Source organism: Moschus berezovskii, chromosome 11, assembly GCF_049115385.1.
Source record: "Moschus berezovskii isolate FMDL1 chromosome 11, NW_MosBer_1.0, whole genome shotgun sequence".
Taxonomy (NCBI): domain Eukaryota; kingdom Metazoa; phylum Chordata; class Mammalia; order Artiodactyla; family Moschidae; genus Moschus; species Moschus berezovskii.
The window spans coordinates 46422679-46447366 of NC_142470.1; the positions used below are offsets into that span (position 1 = coordinate 46422679).

The 24688-nt window shown below is 41.6% G+C and overlaps 1 protein-coding gene across 1 annotated transcript in view; it reads right to left on the reverse strand.

Moving 5' to 3' along the window:
• LOC148776135 (uncharacterized) overlaps positions 1-24688 on the reverse strand; it is an 87287-nt gene that overhangs the window by 28356 nt on the left and 34243 nt on the right. The window contains exon 3 of the mRNA XM_088841783.1: positions 1334-1388. Coding sequence (XP_088697909.1) covers positions 1334-1388 — 55 coding nt within the window. The remainder of the gene's footprint in view (positions 1-1333; positions 1389-24688) is intronic.

A 24688-nucleotide genomic window follows, 5' to 3' on the forward strand; every position in this document is an offset into this window, starting at 1 on the left:
TGTCCATGTACAAAACCAACCCGCCTCTCCCTTCTCTCCACTCTTCCCTCTTTAAGAACCACGGCATGTCAAGCTGCTCTTTGCCCAGCTCAGACTCTTGGCTGAGAGTGGAGGGAGGGGTGCTCATCCCTCCATCCCAGCGAGAGGGCACCAAGCCCCTTACCTTCGGCAGGCCCAGGGTGAGTATCAGGTGGGCTCTCCCTGGAAATGTGCCATCTTGACTTTGCCGAGGTATGTACACAAGTGCCAGCCAGTCTGCCTGGGTCGGCTGGAAACCTGGGCCCATCACCTGTTTGCTGTGTGACCTTGACACACAGGTTAAGTTCCTTAACCTCTTTAAGCCTCAGTTGCCCAATCTCTGAAATAAGGATAATAATAGCATCTAAGACTGGCTTATGAAAATTACCTAAGATAAAAGATGTAAAATGCTTACTTAGTACAGAGCCTGATACAAAATCACGTTAGCTACATGTCAGTAGCTCAAAATTCTTATTTCCAAGAACTTGAAGCTGCAGTGCAAACTGTCTTTCATGTTCTGAAAGACATGTGGGCTCTACGAGATGCTTGCTTGAGGATGCATGCTCTCCCAGCCTCCCCCAGGACCCTGGACCACCACTGTGACAGAAATCAGATTGTGTGTGTGTGTGTGTATGCACATGTGTGTATGTGTGTGTGTCTGCGTGTGTGCGTGTATGTGTAGGATCCCCAGCCTTAAGGAGGCTGTGAGATGGGCCCAGGTCAGCTTCTCTACTTCCACACTACTGATTTTTTTGGACCAGGTAATCCTTTTGTTGTGAGACCTCATCCTATACTTCTCAGAACACCATTTAGCACCATCTTCGGCCTCAACTCACTGGGTGCCAGTAGCAACCTTCTAGTCACAACAGTGGAAAATGTCTCTCGACATCAACACATAGCCTTTGGGGAGCAAAATTGCTCTTGGTTGAGGACCACTGGTCTACGCAGATGGGGAAGTGTGGGGGCCTCTCCACAGGTGCCTGGCTGAGCCAAGGTGAGGTGGCAGGAATGAGCATGATCCGAGTGGAGGTCCTCCGGCCCCAGGCAAGGCTCAGGCAGACTCTGGGGATTGAGTACAGAAGGTAAACCCCTGTGGTTTTCCCTAGTAAGGACATGGCCTGGTTTCCTTAGGAGGCAGTGCCCTGCTTGCATGCAGACCTCTGGATTACCCATAGCCAGAACTCAAAATCGTAACCCAGTCTGGCCCCGGAGCCCTGGTCAAGAAACAGTGCCCTAGTGCTACAGAATGGTCACTGAGTGGACACAGTGCACAGCCAGGTGGGCCAGGAGTGAACTCCCACTCTGCTATACTCACCGTGTGACTTTGGGCAAACTGCTTAACCTGCAAACTGTGCCTTCAGGGTCCTTATCTGTAAAATGAAGACAACAAGATTGTTATGAGGATTAAAAGACTTAATGCTCATGAAGTACTTAGAACAGAGCCCAGCACAGAGCAAGCACTCAGAGTTTGCTAAATAAGCCAAGATCTGAAAGGCAGACCAGGAGGTGCAGCTTCTGTAAGTCAGAATTTGCCCCTGCTGTGACCTCAGGATGAGCAGCTGTGTTTCTGGAGGTCCCTGGCCACCTGTGCCAGGGGTGGGGTTGAGAATCCCTGGGGCAGTCCCCTGCAGAGGTAACTGTTTTTAAGGAAAGTTCATTTGAGCAGAGAGCAAATTCAGTGCAAAGAGTTCTAGAACTTCCCATTCGACAGGTCGGGGGATTAGAGTAATGGGGGAAAAAGTTTTCTCTACCAATTTAGGGATTTAGGTTCGAGGGTTGGGGGTTGGGCCAGAGTAACAGGAGGAAAGAAGTTTGCGCACACCCTGAGTGCAGGGTAATGAGTAACTCATGAGGAACCAGAGGTAAAGGTTCGTAGACCAACTTAACACAAGCAGGCAGTGGGGGGATGGTCTGAGTAGGGCCCTTCCCACCAGCAGAAACCTCTCCCCTATTATTCACCCTCTCTTGTTAACTCTGTTTATCCCTCAGACTCAGCTCAAAGAGGACCACCTCCAAGAAGCCCCCCATCTGATACAGCCACCCATCTCTGAGATCTCACAGATCCCTACCATGCTTGACCACACTCACTGCTTGCTCCCCACTAGACTCGACTCTCCTTGAGGGCCGGTGACAGTCAGATTCAACATGCCTTGTGCACACTCAGCACTGAATATATGTTTGTAAGAAGAGGAGGTACGGGGAAGGAAGAGAGAGAAGACAGATGTATTCGGGAGACAGCAAATAACTCATCATCTCACCTTCTTCCCTTCATTCCCCAAGAGTGAGGCTCCGAGTGGAACCAGGGCTGTTGGTCAGAACCACTCTCTTCTGTCCTCCACACCCCAAGCAAAACAAGCTGGACATCATATAACTCTCAGAGACATCATGTTTGGTGCTGAAGGTGCACAAAAACGGAGGGCTCAGGGGCTGGAAGAGTATGTGTTCCCAGAATATCCTGACTTTGTTGGAGGAATTTAAGGCTGATAACAGATTGAAAACACACTATGCTTGGGGGCGGGGGGTGGGATGGATTGGGAGATTGGGATTGACATATATATATATATATATACTTCTGTGTATAAAATAGATAACCAATAAAAACCAACTATATAGCACAGGGAACTCTACTCAGTGCTCTGTAGTGACCTAAATGAGAAGGAAATCTAAGGAAGAGGAGAAGGAAATCCAAGGAAGAGGGGATATATGTGTATGTGTGGCTGACTGACTTTGCTATACAGCAGAAACTAACAGAACACTGTAAAGCAACTATGTGTGTGTGCTTAGTCATGTCTGACTCTCTGCGACTCCATGGACTGTAGCCCACCAGGCTCCTCTGTTCATGGGATTCTCCAGGCAAGAACACTGGAGTGGGTTGCCATTTCCTCCAGAGGACCTCCCCAACTCTGGGATCAAACCTATGTCTCTTGAGTCTCCTACATGGGCAGGTGGATTCTTTACCACTGCATCACCTAAAGCCAACTAAACTCCAGTTTAAAGAAAGAAGAGGAAAACAGCCCATGGTGACAATCTCTGTGGGGAAATCTCGGGATCGAGCAGATTCCCTGAGAGCAGTCAGTAGTGCTGGGAGGAGGCTGAAAGTCTGTGATAAAAGCAGCTCAAGGGCAAGCTATGGGGTAACCCATCAGGAGATCAGTCGTGGGAATCGCAGAGCCTGTAGGACTGCTCTGTCACTTCTGGGCACACATCAGACCTCCAGTTATTCACAGACTTCTCTTCCCACAGGCATCAGGTTAATATTTTAAACATTAACTCTGTTTTGTTTCGCTTCAGTTTTCTGTTTGCTGAGACCACCTGTGCTCAGGAGGGATTAGCCATACATGCGCCATCTTCATTACCATATGCAGAGCTCACTATTGTTTTACTTGATATTTTGACCCCTTCATTCCATCCCCAACCTCATTTTTCTCTTCTATCATTCTTTTTGTCCAACCAATCTGTATTTCTATTTGTATCTAGGCCCAAGATTAATATTATTTTGTGCATATCTTTGAAAATATCCTTAAGTGGCCTTTTGATTTACATGTCATTCTTTTCTCACTTTTTTTTTCAGTCAAGATTATGAGATTTTGAGATGGTTCTGAGTTAATATAAAAGAAAAAAATGGACATTTTATCTGCTGAATGGTACTCATCATTTTCATATAACAATTTATTTACCTACTTTCCTACGAATAAGCTTCTAGGTGTTTCCAAATCTTCACCATTACAAACAATTCTACAAGAACATACCCACACATTTCTTTGGGGGCCTGGGCAAGAATGTCTCTGGGCACAGCATCCCCGAGTGCAGGGTTGTAGAACTGGTCCATATTCCATTTCACTTAACACTTCAATCTGCTTCCCAGAAAGACTATACCCGTTAACATTCCCATGAGGTTTTCTGCATTCCTTCACCTTTGGTGGCACTTGATATCAGCCAACTTCTTAACACTTGCCAATCGGGTATGTGTAAGACCCATGTCTCCTTCTTAACCACATTTTCCTCCTGGTTTCCTTCCTGTCTTGGTCTGCTGCTTCCCCTTTCAAAGACTCACATTGTTCTTCTTTCTCACTGGCCCAGGGAAGGGATGTGACACCTGAAGTCCCAGAAGGGATGGAGGAGGGAGAAGTATCTCCTTCTAGCTTTTGAGTTTCAAAATCCTTCACTCATGGGGGACCAAAGAAGTTTCAGAGCACAGAAAAAAGATTTAGGAGAAAAATATTATGGAAAAAAGGGGGAAGTCAAGCACCCACTTTGGCCCAGACTGACCTAAACCATGATAGCTGGGCTGAGTGAAGCAGAATGTCAAAAAGGAAGGAAAGAAAAGTTCTGTGGTTTGCAAACCAGACACTGATGTTGAGGCAGCAGCACAGATACAGGAAGTGGGCTTTAAGGCACTAAGGAGTGTCAGGGTCTGTGGTTCCCTGGATGGTGCCTTCATGTAATACTTCTCAATTTGGCTAATTGTGACAGACAATTTATTATTTTACCAGATAATAATATTACCAGATATTTTCATTTTCCCCAAAGAATCCAAAATTAGAATTTTTATGTGGAAGCTTGCCTTCAAAAAAACAAAAGGTCACTATGGGAAATTACAAACATATTTAAAGTTAGGCAAAAAAATAAAAATAAATTTAGGGGAAATAGTATGATGAACTTCCTTGTACCCATGACTAAGTTTCAACAATTATCAACTCATGACCAATTTTGTTTCTTCTATAACCTCCCCCTTCTCTAGTCCTGGATGAGTTTAAATTAAATCCCAGACTCAAAATTTTCTTTGTAAAGATAAGAACTCATGTTTTTTTTTAAAACCATAACACAGTATCATAACTAAATAAACCACAATAATTTCCAAATAGTCTGTCAGTGTTAAACTTTACAGTTTCTCATGGTAGTTATCAATGTTTATTTTACATTATTTTTATTTTGGTAGTTTGTTTGAAACAGGATCCACAGTCTGCACAGTGCAGGTGATTAATGTTTTTAGGTTTCCTTTAATTTCTAGATTCACTCCCCACCTTTTTGACTGTGGTGATATATCTGTTAATGAAGGCAGGTCCTTTATGTATAGAGGGTTCTACAGTCTGGATTTTGTTGTGTCATTTAACACATTTCCTCTGTCTTCTGCATTTCCTGTAAATTGGGAGCGAGATATAAATGCTAAACCTCTCATTTGAAAAAAAAAATGTTCATAATCTTTTCAAAAGAATCTTTAAATACTGTCTGAGCCAGATAAAAACCTCTTGGACTGGATCTAGCCTGTAAGCTACTAATTTGTTGCTGCTGCTGCTAAGTCGCTTCAGTCGTGTCCAACTCTGTGCGACCCCATAGACGGCAGCTCACCAGGCTCCCCTGTCCCTGGGATTCTCCAGGCAAGAACACTGGAGTGGGTTGCCATTTCCTTCTCCAATGCATGAAAATGAAAAATGAAAGTGAAGTCGCTCAGTCATCTCCGACTCTTAGTGACCCCATGGACTGCAGCCTACCAGGCTCCTCCGTCCATGGGATTTTTCAGGCAAGAGTACTGGAGTGGGTCGCCATTGCCTTCTCCTACTAATTTGCTACCCCTTAGATGTTAGTAGATCAGACAAAAAGGTTCAAAGAACTTTGTCCTGAGCAGAGCCCCCACGGAGAGAATAAAATTCTGAATGAACATGTATAGCAGACCTGTGTCTCATTTTCTGGGCTTCCTAGGTGGCTCAGTGGTGAAGAATCTGCCTGCTAATGCAGGAGACACAGGAGATGCGAGTTTGATCCCTGGGTTGGGAAGATCCCCTGAAGGAGGAAATGGCAACATGCTCCAGTATTCTTGGCTGGAAAATTCCATGGACAGAGGAGCCTGGCAGGCTACAGTTATGGGGTCACAAAGAGTAGGACACAACTGAATGACTGAACACGCACACACACCTCATTTTCAGACAGAATCCTATTCAGAGAGGTATCAAGGCCTTAGAGTGTGCAGCATGTCAAAGCAGACAGAGCCTGGCATAGCCTGGCAGGGTGATCTGCAGGCACTAAAGGGCAGCACAGCTGTGGAGGGATGCCCAGTCCTGAGGGACCCTGTGCCCCCAGAGCAACCAAGGAGCACCTGCCCCTTCATCTCATGCCTTGGGAAGTCCTCCAGAACTAGACACCCTGAGGAAAGAGGAGCAGACCCCATGTGGCTGAGATGAAGGCCGAGACATTGATGGCACGGGAAACTGGAACTAGAAGTTCAGCTGTGTCAAGGAAAACAGAGACGCTTATGTTGTTTCCTCACAACCCACTCCAGTATTCCTGCCTAGAAAATTCCATGGACAGAGGAGCCTGGTGCGCTGTAGTCCATGGGTTTGCAAAGAGCTGGACACAACTGAGAGACTAACACTTTGATAAAAATACTTGTCTAACTTTCTGGACTTTGTCTTTTAAAAACCTTCGAGTGTACCTCATAATTTACTAACAGATTTTGTTTTTCAATCTGAACTGGGGCACTTTGTTTACAGTAGAAAAATTTTTACTATATTCATTTACTGTCATGTTTAGTCATTTTCTGAGTTTATATTTTATTTTAATTTTTGTATTTATTTATCTCTTTTCCATTAAGTCTTTTGTTTACTTGTATCTTGCAAGTAAGCATATGTGGTAAGTCAATTGTTTTTTAGCAGTAATGGGCAATAAACTTAAACAATAAACATTTTCTTTTCTACCTTTGGTCCTAACTAACGATAATCAGAACTTTAATTCTTTTCTGCGAGAAAAACATTTTTTTTTGCTTTTCACTGCCTACCGAATGGACTTCCCAGGTGGTACTACTGGTAAAAGAACCTGCCTGCCAATGCAGGAGACACAGGAGACATGGGTTCAGTCCCTGGATGGGGAAGATAACCGAGAGAAGCAGATGGCAACCCACTCCAGTATTCTTGCCTAGAGAATCCCATGGACAGAGGAGCCTGGCAGGCTACATTCCATAGAATCACAAAGAGTTGGACACGACTGAAACAACTTAGCATGCATGCATGACTACCAAATAAAAGCAAAAAGTATTCAAAAGAACGAAAAAGATCATCATATAGTGGAAAAGACATATTTAATAATAAAAAATTAAGAACACTGAGTATTTATGACCCTAAAATATAGCTATAAAATACAGAAAGGAAAATGGGCATAAATATAAGAAAATTTCATTTTAGAAAAACAATTTTAGTAAGAGATTTTATTGTCCTATCCTCAGTGAGGCTTGAATTTAACTGCACAATAAAAGAAATGCAAATATGGCAGCTTAATCAAAGAGAGTACTTTTCCTAACTAAGGGCAAGTCTAGCAGGCCTCCAGAACCAGTAGAGTATGGAAATTATCACATGTTTGGGCTCCTCCTAACTTCAGGCTGTACTCTAGTGTGGTATTCGTGACCTTGAACGATAGCAGAACATGCCACCCTAAAACATGCCAGAGATCCACACCTCTCTCCCTATCCCCTCTTCAGCTTCTCTGCTTGTCTACTGTTGGACCTGCCTCACCATGCAAGTGACAAAACATTTCTCCATCTCTCTGGCCTGTCCCACCAGCTCTTCTCTTAACTAGTCCCCTCTATTTCAGCAACTTACTCCTAGGCTGTTGGAGTGGTGCCATTCCCAGATAAGCCTGGAATCAGGATACCCCTGTGAATACACCCTTGAATGATCTTCAACTCTCACTTTAGCCCCTGAGCCTGTCCCAGCCCCGGAGAAAAAAAATCTCTTAGAGATATAATTAATACATATCTTGTATTATGTATAACTTCCAACTGCCCATGGCAATTGCTGATATGGTGTCATACATCACATGCTAAGCCACAGACATGATCTCTACTAATTCAAAAAGAACAGAAATGATACGTGCTATGTTCTCAGGCCAAAAGATGATGAAATATAAAGCAACAACCAAAACAAATAAAAATAAACCAAGTACTTAGAAACATAAAAATTCTTACTGAGTCAACAGTTGCACTGGAAAGGAAATCAAGAACACATAAGGAGTTTATTCAGAAAACAATGATGTTTAAAACATGCCATAGTAAAATACAAAAAAGCAAGCAAAAACAAAAGAAAATGCCACAGTAATCTCTGTGGAATGCAGTAAAAGCAGTACTTTTAGGAAACTTTATGTTTTAAATTTTTCTTATTTTTGGTGGTTGGTAAAAGGGAACATTTTAGAAAGAATTCAACTGACAAATACAAGAAAGGGAAGGAAAAGAGAGCCAGACTAAAGAGGAAGAAGAAAATATGACCATAAAAGCAGATGGACATCATTTTGAAAGTGAAAAATAACCTCTCTGTATCAGTAAGTAAAAATGAAAGCTCAGTATTTGAAAAGTAAAGGCACTTCAATAAAATATGAATTGAGAAAGGAGATAATAACCAATATGTAAACATTTTAAATGAAAGTAGGACACAAAAGCAGAGCACAAAAGCGTATACTAATAAAATCTGAACACATGAATGAAAAGTACAATTTTTTTACAATATTAAAGTCCATATTTAACCTAGTAAATATTAAACCAATAACTTGGGGAGGGAGAAAGAAATTTAGAAAATTAGGATATTTAGCCATTCAGTCATGTCCAACTCTTTGTGATCCCGTGGACTATGGAGTTCACCAGGCCAGAATACTAGAATGGGTAGCCATCCCCTTTTCCAGGGCATCTTTCCAACCCAGGGATCGAACCCAACCCAGGGATCGAACCCAACCCAGGGACTGAACCCAGGTCTCCCACATTACAGGTGGATTCTTTACCAGCTGAGTCACCAGGGAAGCCCAAGAATACTAGAGTGGGTAGCCTATCCCTTCTCCAATGGATCTTTCCAACCCAGGAATCAAACATGGTTCTCCTGCTTTGCAGGCAGATTGTTTACCAGTTGAGCTACTAGGGAAGCCCCTAATATATAAAAATGTTAAATAAATATAGAACACTATATGCTAATAAAATTTGAACATATGAAATAAAAGTACAATTTTTTTTTACAATATTAAAGTCCATGTTTAACCTAGTAAATATTAAACTAATAACTTGGGGAGGGAGAAGGAAATTTGAAAGTTACTCAACTGAAAGTATACAGGTGTATATATATGTATATATACACATATATATGTGTATAGCAATGGTGTTCTGTTGCTGCATAACAAACTACCACAAATTCAGTGACTTAAAATAACACATATTTATTATCTTACAGTTTCTCTGGCTCAGGAGTTCAGGTACAGCTTAGTTGGGTTCCTGGCTCAGAGTTTCACAAGTGGTAATCAAATCATTCTCATCTGGTGACTTGACTAGGGGAAAATCTAGGGGTTCCAAGCTCATTGATTGCTGGCAGAATTCATTTCCCTGTGGCTGTGTGCCTAAGGCCCCAGCTTCTTACTAACTGTTGGCTATCTTCAGGTCCTAAGGCCACCTGTGGCTCCTTGCCATGTGGCCTGTCCATTGGCCATTTGCAACATGGCAGTTTGCTCCTTCAAGGCCAACCAGAGAATCTCCCCAGTCAATCTATCTGTCTATCTATCTATCTATCTGTATCAATATCTATCATATGTAACTAAGGAGAGACATCTCATCACCTTTGCCATCATATACTATTGATAGTTAGAAGAAAGTCACAGGTTCCACTTGCATCTAACAAGAGGGGACTGATTATACAAGAATGTTATTTATTGGAGGTCACCTTAGGGTGTGTTCACCATAGTATGTGAGGATGAGTGTGTGCGCGTGCTCAGTTGTGTCTGACTCTCTGTGACCCCAAGGACTGTAGCCTGCCAGGCTCCTCTGCCCATAAAATTTTCCAGGCAGAAATGCTGGATTGGGTTGTCGTTTCCTACTCCAAGGGATCTTCCTGACCCAGGGATTGAACTTATATCTCCTGCACTGGCAGTGGATTCTTCACCAATGTGCCACCTGGGAAGACCCCACCACAAAATGGGTGAATGCTAAATCCTCCCAAACTTTCCAAGAGTAATTACTTACTTTGAAAAATGGAAATCAAGGAGTTCTAGCCCTTTAAGGCTGGACTAACTCTTCAAAAGAGACACATGCTGCAGGCAATATATTAATACTAAGCCTTTGAGAACACAGCATTACTGGTCAGAGCATAGACTTGGATTACTGTGATATTGAATGGTTTGCCTTGGAAATGAACAGAGAGATCATTCTGTTGTTTTTAAGACTGCATCCAAGTAGTGCATTTCAGATTCTTGTTGACTATGACTACTCCATTTCTTCTAAGGGATTCTTGCCCACAGTAGTAGATATAATAGTCATCTGAGTTAAATTCACCCATTCAACATTTTAGTTCGCTGATTCCTAAAATGTTGACATTCACTCTTGCCATCTCCTGTTTGACCACTTCCATGAGAAATGCTGGACTGGATGAAGCACAAGCTAGAATCAAGATTTCTAGGAGAAATATCAATAACCTCAGATATGTATAAGATACCACCCTTAAGGCAGAAAGTGAAAAAGAACTAAAGAGCCTCTTGATGAAAGTGAAAGAGAAGAGTGAAAAAGTTGGCTTAAACCTCAACATTCAGAAAACTAAGATCATGGCAGCTGGTTCCATCACTTCATGGCAGATATATGGGGAAACAATGGAAACAGTGAGAGACTTTATTTTTGGGGGCTCCAAAATCACTGCAGATGGTGATTGTAGCCATGAAATTAAAAGACGCTTACTCCTTGGAAGGAAAGTTATGACCAACCTAGACAGCATATTATAAAGCTGAGACATACTTTGCAATCAAAGGTCTGTCTAGTTAAAGCTATGATTTTTCCAATAGTCACATATGGATGTGAGAATTGAACTACAAAGAAAACTGAGTGCCGAAGAATTGATACTTTTGAATTGTGGTGTTAGAGAAGACTCTTGAGAGTCCCTTGGACTGCAAGGAGATCCAACCAGTCCATCCTAAAGGAAATCAGTCCTGGATATTCTCTGGAAGGACTGGAGCTGAAGCTGAAACTCCGATCCTTTGGCCACCTGCTTTGAAGAATCACCTCATTTGAAAAGATTTATTTTAAATTGTACAAAAGGTGAATTTAAAAATATGTAACTGCTGTTTATACATTGGCTCCTTACTGCTTATTAATCTGTATTGTACACATAATGGGGAGCAGCGGAAGCCGGGAGTTGGCCTTCCTTGAGCAGCCGCCACATGGCTCAGCATGTGTGCCAAACACGGGGGCTCCTAGTCTGGCCAGTGCCAAGAGGTTGCCAGGACACAGGGCCGGTGGATGGTGTCAGTGCCAGCCTAAGAGCCACCTGCCGCGGCTCCTGGAGCATGCTGAGTTGGACACACCGGGTGGCGGCACCCATCCTTAATTTCAGTGGAGACCTAGCCCAGGCCAAGGTAAAGTTAGTTAATAGCATTGGATATAGTCACTGTAATGTTGCTATTAACAGTTGACACCATTGTATTTTTAACTTTGTGTCCTGTATCTCCTCAGCCACGTATCTTAATATCGTTCTTTGTCATCGTATCTATGGTGGGGGCGGACTTTGCACTTACGCAGTGCAACACTTGCACTTTACTTTCTTCCAGCTGTCTACAATGAAAGCAAACACCTTGGCAATAAAGCTGCTTTTGCTCTGAGCTACAATCATGGCTTTTCATGTTACTTACCAAGTGGTGTTTCTGGTTAGGAATCACAGCTATAAAATTGATTTCAGTTCATTACACTTCTTCATGATGTTGCCCCTAAATTTTGCACACTATATTCTTGTATATTATTTCAAATAAAATGAAAAAAATTGTTAAAAAAAAAAAAGACCCTGATGCTGGGAAAGATTGAAGGCAGGAGGAGAAGGGGACAACAGAGGATGAGATGGTTGGATGGCATCACTGACTTGATGGACATGAGTTTGAGTAAGCTCTGGGAGTTGGTGATGGACAGGGAAGCCTGACGTCGCAGAGTTGGACACAACTGAGCAACTGAACTGAATCGAACCAAACTGAGAACACAGCCTTGGGCTTTCATCCATATGTACTTTAATACTTACTGCAACATCCCAGTCTACAGCTCAGTCTGTGACTCCAACCTCTGTCCTCCACTTCTCTCTGGGTTCAAACCCTATTGTACTGTCAATCCTTGGTTTCACTTTCTTGGCTTTATAAGCAGCTTTCCCTATGGAGTCTTGTTCTCTCTGACTGTCATGCTGTCCAGCTAAGGCCATATGCACAATGCATACAGCTTTAGGAGTCTAATAACATTCTAGGTCATCACCTCTTGGTTTCCTCTCCTGTCCTATAACCTCTCTTTTCCACTAAGTATTGCAAACTCTCTGATCCATTAGCTAAAGGGCCTGTGATTGACATTGTGAAGAGCTGTGGCCCACAGTTTACAAAGACTTGCCTAGCAAAGGGATTCTAGGGATGGACTGGAGTGAAATTGGAAAGCCCTGGGGCTGACTTTGTTAGTGATGACAAAGGTCAAGTGTATTTTTCTTGGTCTATCTTTATTAGGATGTTCACAGGGGAGCTGATGAACAAACTTAGTCTTCACTTAAAGCACCTCTGCTATTCCATACCTTGTTTCTGAACCTTGAAAGTATGGCCTATTGCATAGTTTATCCCAAGATATAAAAACACACAGGGCTTGATCCTGAAATCTAACAAAGGTAATGTACAAAGAATACTATAGGCCATGTATTCACAATGGAGTGACAGCTCAATGCAATCTGATGCAGCAGTTTGATTCTCAAGGGGGCTAAAAAATCTTATTCATTTTTACATAGAAAGTGCAAGTATACAGACAGTATGTATACAGATATTAGTATATTTGTGGAATTAAAATTACATGGGGGTCAATTAAGAAAAAATGTCAAAAATCCTTATTATGGGAACAATAATGAGGAAAAGGGTAAGAAGCACTGCTTTAGGTGTTGTGGAATCTGGAATTGCAAAACACACCTCAGAGGACACTCAAGACAGTGGAGTACAGTTTATTACGCCAGCAGGTCCAAAGGGAATCAGTTCCCAACAACGACCCTGATGTTTCTGAGAGGCCCAGTTTTATATCCCCCACTAAAAACAAGAGCAGGAGCTGACTGCGGCTCAGATCATGAACTCCTTATTGCCAAATTCAGACTTAAATTGAAGAAAGTAGGGAAAACCACTAGACCATTCAGATATGACCTAAATCAAATCCCTTATGATTTTACAGTGGAAGTGAGAAATAGATTTAAGGGACTAGATCTGATAGATAGAGTGCCTGATGAACTATGGACGGAGGTTCGTGACATTGTACAGGAGACAGGGACCAAGACCATCCCCATGGAAAAGAGATGCAAAAAAGCAAAATGGCTGTCTGAGGAGGCTTTACAAATAGCCGTGAAAAGAAGAGAAGCGAAAAGCAAAGGAGAAAAGGAAAGATATAAGCATCTGAATGCAGAGTTCCAAAGGATAACAAAGAGAGATAAGAAAGCCTTCCTCAGGGATCAATGCAAAGAAATAGAGGAAAACAACAGAATAAGAAAAACAAGAGATCTTTTCAAGAAAATTAGAGATATCAAGGGGACATTTCATGCAAAGATGGGCTTGATAAAGGACAGAAATGGTATGGACCTAACAGAAGCAGAAGATATTAAGAAGAGGTGGCAAGAATACACAGAAGAACTGTACAAAAAAAGATCTTCATGACCAAGATAATCACAATGGCGTGATCACTCACCTAGAGCCAGACATCTTGGAATGTGAAGTCAAGTGGGCCTTAGAAAGCATCACTACGAACAAAGCTAGTGGAGGTGATGGAATTCCAGTTGAGCTATTTCAAATCTTGAAAGATGATGCTGTGAAAGTGCTGCACTCAATATGTCAGCAAATTTGGAAAACTCAGCAGTGGCCACAGGACTGGAAAAGGTCAGTCTTCACTCTAATCCCAAAGAAAGGCAATGCCAAAGAATGCTCAAACTACCGCACAATTGCACTCATCTCACACACTAGTAAAGTCATGCTCAAAATTCTCCAAGCCAGGCTTCAGCAGTATGTGAACCGTGAACTCCCAGATGTTCAAGCAGGTTTTAGAAAAGGCAGAGGCACCAGAGGTCAAATTGCCAACATCCGCTGGATCATGGAAAAAGCAAGAGAGTTCCAGAAAAACATCTATTTCTGCTTCATTGACTATGCCAAAGCCTTTGACTGTGTGGATCACAATAAACTGTGGAAAATTCTGAAAGAGATGGGAATACCAGACCACCTAACCTGCCTGTTGAGAAACCTGTATGCAGGTCAGGAAGCTATTTTTAGAACTGGACATGGAAAAATAGACTGGTTCCAAATAGGAAAAGGAGTACGTCAAGGTTATATATTGTCACCCTGCTTATTTAACTTATATGCAGAGTACATCATGAGGAATGCTGGGCTGGAAGAAGCACAAGCTGGAATCAAGATTGCCGGGAGAAATATCAATAACCTCAGATATGCAGATGACACCACCATTATGGCAGAAAGTGAAGAGGAACTCAAAAGCCTCTTGATGAAAGTGAAAGAGGAGAGTGAAAAGGTTGGCTTGAAGCTCAACATTCAGAAAACAAACATCATGGCATCTGGTCCCATCACTTCATGGTAAATAGATGGGGAAACAGTGGAAACAGTGTCAGACTTTGTTTTTGGGGGCTCCAAAATCACTGCGGATGCTGATAGAAGCCATGAAATTAAAAGACACTTACTCCTTGGAAGGAAAGTTATGACCAACCTAGATAGTATATTATAAAGCAGAGACATTACTTTGCCAACCAAGGTCCGTCTAGTCAAGGCTATGGTTTTTCCAGTGGTCATGTATGGATGTGAGAGTTGGACTGTGAAGAAAGCTGATCGCCGAAGAATTGATGCTTTTGAACTGTGGTGCTAGAGAAGACTCTTGAGAGTCCTTTGGACTGCAAGGAGATCCAACCAGTCCATTCTAAAGGAGATCGAATCTGGGTGTTCATTGGAAGGACTGATGCTAAAGCTGAAACTCCAATACTTTGGCCACCTCATGCGAAGAGTTGACTCACTGGGAAAGACTCTGATGCTGGGAGGGATTGGGGGTGGGAGGAGAAGGGGATGACAGAGAATGAGATGGCTGGATGGCATCACTGACTCGATGGACATGAGTTTGAGTGAACTCCGGGAGTTGGTGATGGACAGGGAGGCCTGGCGTGCTGTGATTCATGGGGTCGCAAAGAGTCGGACACTACTGAGCGACTGAACTGAACTGACTGATGTGACTGGTTACATTTTAGCAACCTCCTTCTTGTATATGATTGAGTTTTACAAAAAGTAGGTGCTAGGAGAACAAGCAATTAAGGTTAAAGGCAGTGGGGTGGGGGGATGATTATACATCAAGGGGGATGTCTCCATGGTTAATCTAACAGGGGCAGCCTGACCTCAACTGTAATCTCCATTTGTCATCTGTAGGGAAGGAAGTCTCCAGGAGAGTCTCCAGGAGAGAACAGCATTTATGTCTTCTCTACTAGCAATGGTTTCCTCACTCTTGGGCAGGGTTCAGGCCCAGTTCACATCCTGTCTTTAAAACGGATGACAGGTGTCAAGATGGAGTCTCTCCTGCTTTCCTCACACTGGCCCCAACATAGGGAATCTTCACCTGATCAAAGCCACCCATAAATCTCACATTAAAATAAACATAGATTTCACTAATATTTATTTATGGCCAAAGAGGCTTTATCCCAAGAATGACTAAAGTGTTTGACACAAAGGCAACTGTTATTAATAATCACAATAAAATATCACCCAATTCACTGGATTACATAATGAAAAATGTGATGATTTCAACAGATGCTGAAACAGCACTTGATAAAATTCAATACTCACTTTTCACTTATAAAAAGAGGAATAGAAATATACTACAATAACATGATATAGAGTTACTTAAAACAAAGCTGGTTTTATCTTTAATGTAAAGCAGACATTAAAAATAGAAGCAAAACAGGAAGCCCTAAGAGTCCCACCTTCACCCCAGTCACCTAAAATGATCATCTGGCCACTGTGGTGATATGGAGGCTTCATGTGAATTAATGAAACAGCTGAGTAAAGTGGATGAATATAAGATAGAGTGTATATTCAAAACACAATTCCTTTGAACTCATTAGAAATATTAATTAAAAATGAGATCCTATTCACAATAACAAAAAAGAAACTACCAAATTTAGAATTTCAGTCATATTCAGTATGATCTAATTCATTTTTTCAAAAATCATGTAGGTTTCATGTGTTTATAAATGTATTTAAATGAATAATGGAAACGCCTGGAAGTCTGAGACCAGTGCTTTTCCTAAAGGAAGGGAAAAGGATGGAAAGAGTAAGGAAGAGCTTGTCAGCATCCTATGAATTTCTTCTAATGATAATGTATTAACACAGAATTTTTATAATTTTTAAAACTTTACAGAACAGCATTTATGACCCAATTTTGTCAAATTACAGATACATTTGTGTATACTTAGAAAATCTCTCAAAAGATGATCACTCACACTTAATAGCAGTTACATAGAAATGGTGGGGTTTTCAATGATTTTCATTGTGATTTTTCTTTTCAATATTGTTTGATGTTTTACGATGAGCATATGCTATATTTATAATAAAAAGTCACAAAGATATCTTCATTTTGAAAAGAAATGAACAGACTCTAAGGAGTGCTATTCATGACAAACAAGGAAACTTTTAAGACTAAGGAAGCAGAAGAATATAAACTAATGGAAAAATAGATCATGTTCCTATTTATAATTTACAGCACACTCACATATAAATATAATACAGATAAATCTTCTCAAGCTATAAATAGGCTATATAATCAGCCTTTCAAGACATGAAACTTCTTGTTAAAATATTTATCCCACTCTCCTTTTATGAAACCCAATGAACAAAGCAAAAGAAAAAGAGAGGGAGACTTCCATTTTCAACGAGACAAGGAAGGACCAAACCTGTCAATGAGAAGCTGTTAAGTAAACCTGTTGATTACTGTGGGATCAGAACCAGAAGAGGGAAGAGAGATGCCAGGGACTTCCTTAGATCCATGGTAGGACCCAGATCTTCTCAAAGGACCATGATGGAAAGTTGACTGATGACATCTTTATTGCATTTATGAGATATGGTAGCACAGGCTGCCTGTAGAGATTGGAGAATGTCCCACAGAGAGTGGGACCTATACTGCAGAGGGTCAGAAGAGGCAGGGCAGCAGGAGCCACCTGCTGACCTCACCTCCAGAGGGGGAGACATGTGGCAACAACGCACAGGATGAAGGAAGGTAGAGGAAGCAGAGGCAGGACCACCAGACTGCATTACTGGAGGTTTATGTTTCCAGAACACGAAAAGCTAGGAGGAGATGGTCCCCAAGGGAAAGGAAGTAACTGAAAGGGTGTTTGAAACAATAAGAACTGTTGAAGTTGAAAGACTTTAATTCCCTCACCAGCTTCTCTACTTGTCATACTGTTATTCAGCCAGTAGCAGACCTTATTCAATGACAAGTAATAATCAAAAAGAAACCATAGGGACTTCCCTGACAGTCCAGTGGTTAAGATTTCGAGCTTCCAGTGTGAGGGGCGTGGGTTCAATCCCTGATCGGGGAGTTAAGATCCCGTGTGTCTCATGACCAAAAAACCAAAAACATAAAGCAATATCGTAACAAATTCAATAAAAGCTTAAAAAATGATCCACATCAAAAAAAAAAAAAAAACTACTTAAAAAAAGAAACCTTAATGGGATTTACACATTGAAATTGTAGAGAAAGGGAATACATACAAAAGCTACTTGAAAAATAAATATCACAAGAGGAATTACCCAAGGAAACAGAAGAGATATTCAGATAAATTTTCTATATTCTCAAAGAAATTTCAGCTAACATATCTTTCTAGAAAAAGACCCCAAAGAAAAGATATAAGAATTCGAAGAAGTGGATTTTAAAAATGAAGGAAAAAGATTAAAAGCAAGCTAGTAGATGCAGGATAAAAATGGAAGAGCAAGACTCAATAGAGATGGAATCTACATTCGATTCAAAAGGACATAGAATGCAAATAACTGACTGAGCAGTTGAAACCATACTGGAAAGAATCCAGGAAATTACACAAATTGAAAAACAACAAAAAACAAGATTTGTTCATGTTTCTAGAGTAAACTGCTTGTTATAGAAGACCAATAGGGATCCTTGGCATTTCTGAAGAAGGAAAATACAAGGAATTAAATGTAAATTATTTTCAAAAATAAAATAGATGAGAACTTTCTCAAAACAAAGATGACTTAAACCTACAAATCACAAGGGCATATACTGATACATTCTAAGCAAAATTGGTATAGACTCTTCAACATCAGAATATATCCTACTGAAGTTGTAAAACATTAGCAATAAAGAAAGTTTCATGTGGATGGTCAGATAGTTAGTAAACCACATAAAGAGAGAAAAATCAAGTTTCTTCAGGCTCCTGCCCAATGCCAAAAGACAGAAGACCAACATCTAGAAAAGTCTGAAGGAAAGAAAATATGATTCAAGGATTGGGAACACGCCAAGTTATCCCTCAGGTAACTTGGGCAATAGACAAACATTCTTAGGCATGCAAAAACTTTAGGGAATAAAGTGCTCAGGAAACTTCTAGAAAATCAACTTTTAAATGAAAACTATTCAACCAAGCAATGAGTGAAAATAAATTCTAGAATATAGAACCAAGGGGTATTCGTTTCCTAGGGCTGCCATAACAAAACACCACAAATTGGATGGCTTAGAACAATATTGTTGCACAATTCTGGAGTCTAGAATTCTGAAATCAAGGTGAAGGCCAGGCCATGCTCCCTCTGAAGGAGCTAAGGAAGGATCCTTCCTTGCCTCTTCCAGCTTCTTTTAGTAACAGACATTCTTTGGTTTGGGTCAGCATAGCTCCAATCTTCACATGGTGCTCTCCCTACATCTCTTTATGTAGTCTTCCCTCTGTGCAGGTCTAGGTTCAAATGTCCCCTTGTATAAAGACACCAGTCATATTGGATTAAAGCCTACTCTAATGACTTCATTTTAATATGATCACCCCTGTAAACTATTCTCAAATTGGTCACATGCTGAGGTACTGGGAATTAGGACACAAACATACCTTTTTGGAGGGGACACAATTGAACACATAACTTTGGGGTAACATGGAATGTAGCACTGAGTGCACTAAATATAAAGCCAAAACTAAACAACAGCAAGAAGTACAGTTAGAGAATAACATTAAGTGAGGTAAACATCAACAAGGGAATATAATAAAGGTCAAGAGATAGAGTTGGATATGGTCTAGTGTAAGTGTGGGAAATTCCTCATCATTAGGCAGAAAATCAATAGATACCAAATGCTAAATACTTAAAACTGACACTTCTCTTTTTTTTTAAAGCATAGCAAATTTGATCTTTTAATGTTTTTCATTCTGTTTTTAATTCTAAGAGAATTAACCTGTTAAGAACTGTGGTGAAGAAGCAACCAGTTTAGTCATTTCTAAGTTTTGCTTCAATTCCCTCGAACATTAAATTCAAGTAAAATACTAAATTTTTTTCATCTAAAATTGTGTGCAGAGTATAATCCCATTTTTTAAAATTCTTTTAGTTATTCTATTTATCGACATACACACAATAGAGTCCCTAATGATGTTTTATAAATGTTGGGAATAGTTATAGGATTCATAGTGAGGTTTTTTTTTTTTTTTACTATTTTTATTGTACTTTTTTCTATATTACTTGAATTTTTATAATGAATATATGTTATTTTAAACAGAAAACAATAAAAACATTGTTTCACATTATTTTCCCCAAAAGCTTGCTTGGTAGGCATTAGGAGTGGGACTCAACTTCAGGTCCTAGGAGGTGGCAGATCCAGGAGGCAGGGGGTGGGATCTCAGGGTGCTGTGACAGCTGACTCAAGGAGGGTCCAGTTTCATAGCAATTGCGGCAGAAAACTCCTCAAGGGCAAATGCCACCACAGGCATTAAGGACTTTCCACAGTCAGACCCAGTCCCCAAAGAAGACACTGGCTTTAAGTTCAGCAAAATGAGCCAGGGCTGCCTTCCAATTTTTGACAAAATCCAAGTTTTTGCTTTATTGTGACATTGAAGAAGTCAGCGCCTCCAGTAATCAAACCAGAGGCTGGTTCCATTCTTCTGGACTCCCAGCAAGAGAGCTGCCCATGAGACTGTCCTGTGTGACCACAGGACACAGCTGTGTGGCCAAGTTTCCACTTCATCTTACAAGCTAGACTTTTTTGACAGGAAGGGTTTCTGGGCTCATAACAATCATCATCATTTGTATATTAGATTGCTACTCTTCTTATGTCTGGTGGTCACCAAATGTTTGACAAGAAATTTTTCTTTGCCTACTTCTCTTCCTGAATTTTAGTGGAGGTTTCTGTGGATACAGCAGGCAGACAGCTGAGGTTTTGTGAGGCGGAGTACACCCCCAAAAAAGTTGTAGGCTTCCAGCCTTACTTCCTGAAAGTTGGTGCTGGCCCTCACATTTCCTCTGTCTAGCCTACATAACACAACAGATGTCCCGGCAGGAGACACCAGCTCGGCGGCAGCAGCAGATGCAGGGACAAGGCAGAGGCACAGAGAGAGGCAGGCCATCTGCAGTGGGAACAGGGTCTGACTTCACCAGCAAGTCCTGTGGGGCCTGAGGCCCTAGGAGTGCTACCTAAGTCTGAACGCAAGCCGAGAGCAGACTGGGCTCTGCCATTAGTCTGGGGATCGCATGCAACTAGTGTCTTCAGGGGACAGGCTGTCAAAGTAATACAGTCATAGAGGCAGGGGTAGGTCTTTGAGAAGCACAGAGAAACACAGCAGGAGTCTGAGGGCAGCCCCTGCCAGCGGCCTGGAAAAACTTAGAAATTGTTGTCTGTATTCACTTTTTTTAAAGCCAGAAAGATAATAAAATTATTTGTTAAAACACACAGGAAATCAATTTATTTGAAACAAAATAATATTACAAATCCCATGATGCCTATGTTCTGAATCTAAGTCCTAGAATTGTCTGTTGCTATTTGTCTGTCTCCTATTTGCCCTCTAAGTAAGTGTTAGTTGCTCAGTTGTGTCAGACTCTTTGCAAGCCCATGGACTGTAGCCTACCAGGCTCCTCTGTCAGTGGGACTTCCCAGAACTTTGTCCTCTAGATACATCTAAGACCAGGGTTAATTATTCAGAGAGGCTGAGTCTCAGAGGTTATTGCATTCAGACAAGGCAATGGAGGCCATCTTACCTCCTGCCCTGACCTTTGGATTATTTGTGGCTCCTTCATTACCCTGTACCCTTCAGTTCCTTGGTTCCTGATCAATTTCTTGTGTGTCACTACCTGGCAAGGCTTTTTTTTCTGATAGCTCTAATTTAGGCAGATGGCTTTTGCTCATTTAGCCAAATCTTCTCTATACCAAAATTGATACCTCTAGAGAGCTCCCTCAGTTTATTAAAAACATGATTTTATTCATTGAGTGAAAGTATGTGTGTGCTCAGTCACTTCAGTTGTATCTGACTCTGTGTGACCCCATGGACTATAAAGCCACCAGGCTCCTCCAGCCATGGGGATTCTCCAGGCAGAATACTGGAGTGGGTTCTTCCTCCAAGAGATCTTCCCAACCCAGGGATCAAACCCGAGTCTCTTGTGTCTCCTGCATTGGCAGGCGGGTTCTTTACCACTAGCACCACCTGAGAAGTCTGAGTGAAGGTAGATTTTATGAACAAACAGCAAAGTGAATATGGTCCTTTCACTACAGTCTTCCAGCTGCCCACAATAGGAGCTGACAGAAATCTCCACCCATTTCTGGTTTCAAATCTTGGGTGACTCTGTTCAGCCATATTTATGTGAGCCAGTTCCTCAGTTCATTCACTCCTCAGCCTGTTCGTATTGGCTTCTGCCTCCTCTATTCCACTGATATACTCTTTCAAAGACCATCAGTGAGCCCCTATTCATGCTAAAAACGATTGACGTGCTTCAACTGTCACTTCCCTAATCCATCTGCTCACGTGCGAAACTACTTTCTATCTTTAAACTCCCTTTGCCATTGATTTCTCTCACATTTTTCTCCCTGTCAGCTTTTCTTACCAGCTTCACAACCATTCCACCCACTCTTCAGTGGGCTTCTATTCCTCCCCAACCCATAAGTTTCAGAGTTCTATTCTCAATGAGCAAGCTCTTTTATCCTCACATTTTAACTTCTAAATATCTCCCAACCCAGACCTCTCCAGAGTTCCAATTCCACTCAGGGGTCCCCAGCCTCTGGGCCATGCAACCTCCTGTCTGATTAGCGGCAGCATTAGATTAAAGGGCACAACAAATGTAATGTGCTTGAATCATTCAAAGCCATTCCCCTTATCCCTGGTCTGTGGAAAAACTGTCTTCCACGAAACTGGGCCCTGGTGTCAAAATGACTGGGGATCACTGCCATATACCCAAACCCTATAGGGTTGCCTTAATTTGCCCCAAATGAACATACCATGGTGGCCGCAAAGCTCCCTCTCACTTCCTGGGTTATATTTCTTGAATTGCATTATGCACATTTCTGCAGCCCAGAAATATGCGTCCATGAATAGAATCAAAAACCATTCTAGGTTCCTAAAGCAGAAGTGAATCAGAGCCACAATTACTGTTTGATCGGAAATCATGGCCTCCAGGGATTCAGCAGATACTGACTTCATAAAGGAAGTTTAATTGCTCTTCCTCCTGTGTCTGTGTCCCTTCTGAAGTCTTTATCTTCCCAAGTAGAAAATGGAGAAGAATAACTATGCTTCTCCTTCGCACAAGTGATGTCAGCCTGGAGATGGGTATGTGTGAAAACACAGAGTGAGGTGCTCAAGTAGATGAAGAATGAGCTCAGTAGGATTTTCGCCAAAGCTCCAATGTGTCCGAAGAATACAAACTGGCCAACTCATTTAGTTCTGAGCCCGGAGCTTTAATCTTTCAAGAACATACTTCCTTCCTGTATTTCTAGCAACTACTGTTTGACTTTTCTGGAAATCTTACCAGTTACCCTCTCTCTTCCAAAAGAATTGAGTCACAAAAATAGAACCATGAGAAAACTTAGATTGACCCCTTTGCTTTCTGGAATGTGCTGGGTTGAAAGAGCCTGGGGAATTGGGTTGGGGTGAGGGGCAGGGATGAGGGGTGGGGAGAGTTCTTCCTTAACCAATTCTTCCATCTCAAGGAAAAAATAAATTGAGGGTAAGAATTTGTTTAAAATGCTTTAAATTAGTCATCCACAGGAAAAAGATTTTGTGGGAAAGAATTTATACTTGGACGGTTCTAGTATTTAGAGAAGGAATTTTTAACCTGAGATCCTTGAATGGGCTTCATCAGAATATATGATCTTCAAGAAACTGTGTTTCTGTGTCTGTGTATTTTTCTGAGATGGTTCATAGCTCTATGAGAGTCTCAAAGCGGGTCCTGACACCTCACCAAAGAGTTAAGAACTCCCTTTTCCAGTAAGCGGCCGGAGGTGAACCCTAAAAATGGTACGCTATTCACTTGACCCAGAAAACCCCACAAAATCATGCAAATCAAGAGGTTCAAATCTTCGTGTTCACTTTAAGAACACTCATGAAACTGCCCAGGCCATAAAGGGTATGCATATCCGAAAAGTCACCAAGTATCTGAAGGATGTCACTTTAAAGAAGCAATGTGTGCCATTCTGTCGTTACAATGGTGGAGTTGGTAGGTGTGCACAAGCCAAACAGTGGGGCTGGACGCAGAGTCGGTGGCCCAAAAAGAGTGCTGAATTTTTACTACACATGCTCAAAAATGCAGAGAGTAATGCTGAACTTAAGGGCTTAGATGTGGATTCTCTGGTCATTGAGCACATCCAAGTGAACAAAGCCCCCAAGATGCGGTGCAGGACTTACAGAGCTCACGGTCGGATCAACCCCTACATGAGCTCTCCCTGCCACATTGAGATGATCCTTACTGAAAAAGAACAGATTGTTCCTAAACCAGAAGAGGAGGTTGCACAGAAGAAAAAGATATCCCAGAAGAAACTGAAGAAACAAAAACTTATGGCCCAGGAATAAATGCCGCAAAAAATAAATGCAAAAAAAAAAAAAGAGTTAAGAACCTCTTACTTAGAGGTTAACTTGGTCACATTGGTTATCAAATGCTATATAACAAATTACCCCAAAACTTAGCAGTGTAATACAGCTAACATTTATCATCTCACAGGTTGAATGGATAAGGAATTGAGGAGAGGTCCAGCCAAGTGACTTGACTCAGGGTCTCTTGTGATTTTGCAGACAACAAGTCAGATGGGATGCTATCATCTGAAGGCTTGACTAGGGCTATTATTACTGGTTCCAATAATTTGGTTTATTCATACAGCTGTTGGCAGAAGGCCTCACTCCTAGCTGACTGTGGGCAGGAGGCCTCCATTCCTTGTTACATGGACCTCTCTATTGGGCTGCCTGAGTATCCTCACAACATGGCAGCTGGCTTCCTCCAGAGAAAGTGAGCAGGAAAAAGAGCAAGGAAGAAGACACAATGCCTCTTATAACCTAGTCTCAAGGGTCAAACAGTCACTCCTGCCATATGCTATTCCTATAAGCAGGCCAACTCATACTCAAGGGGAGATATTTTGGCTCCACACTTGGAAGGGATTTGTGAATACATGTTTGAACTACCAAACCAGTTAAGAGGCCTTACTTTATAGTCTTGCTGAGAAGCAACCCCACCCCCACCCCCATAC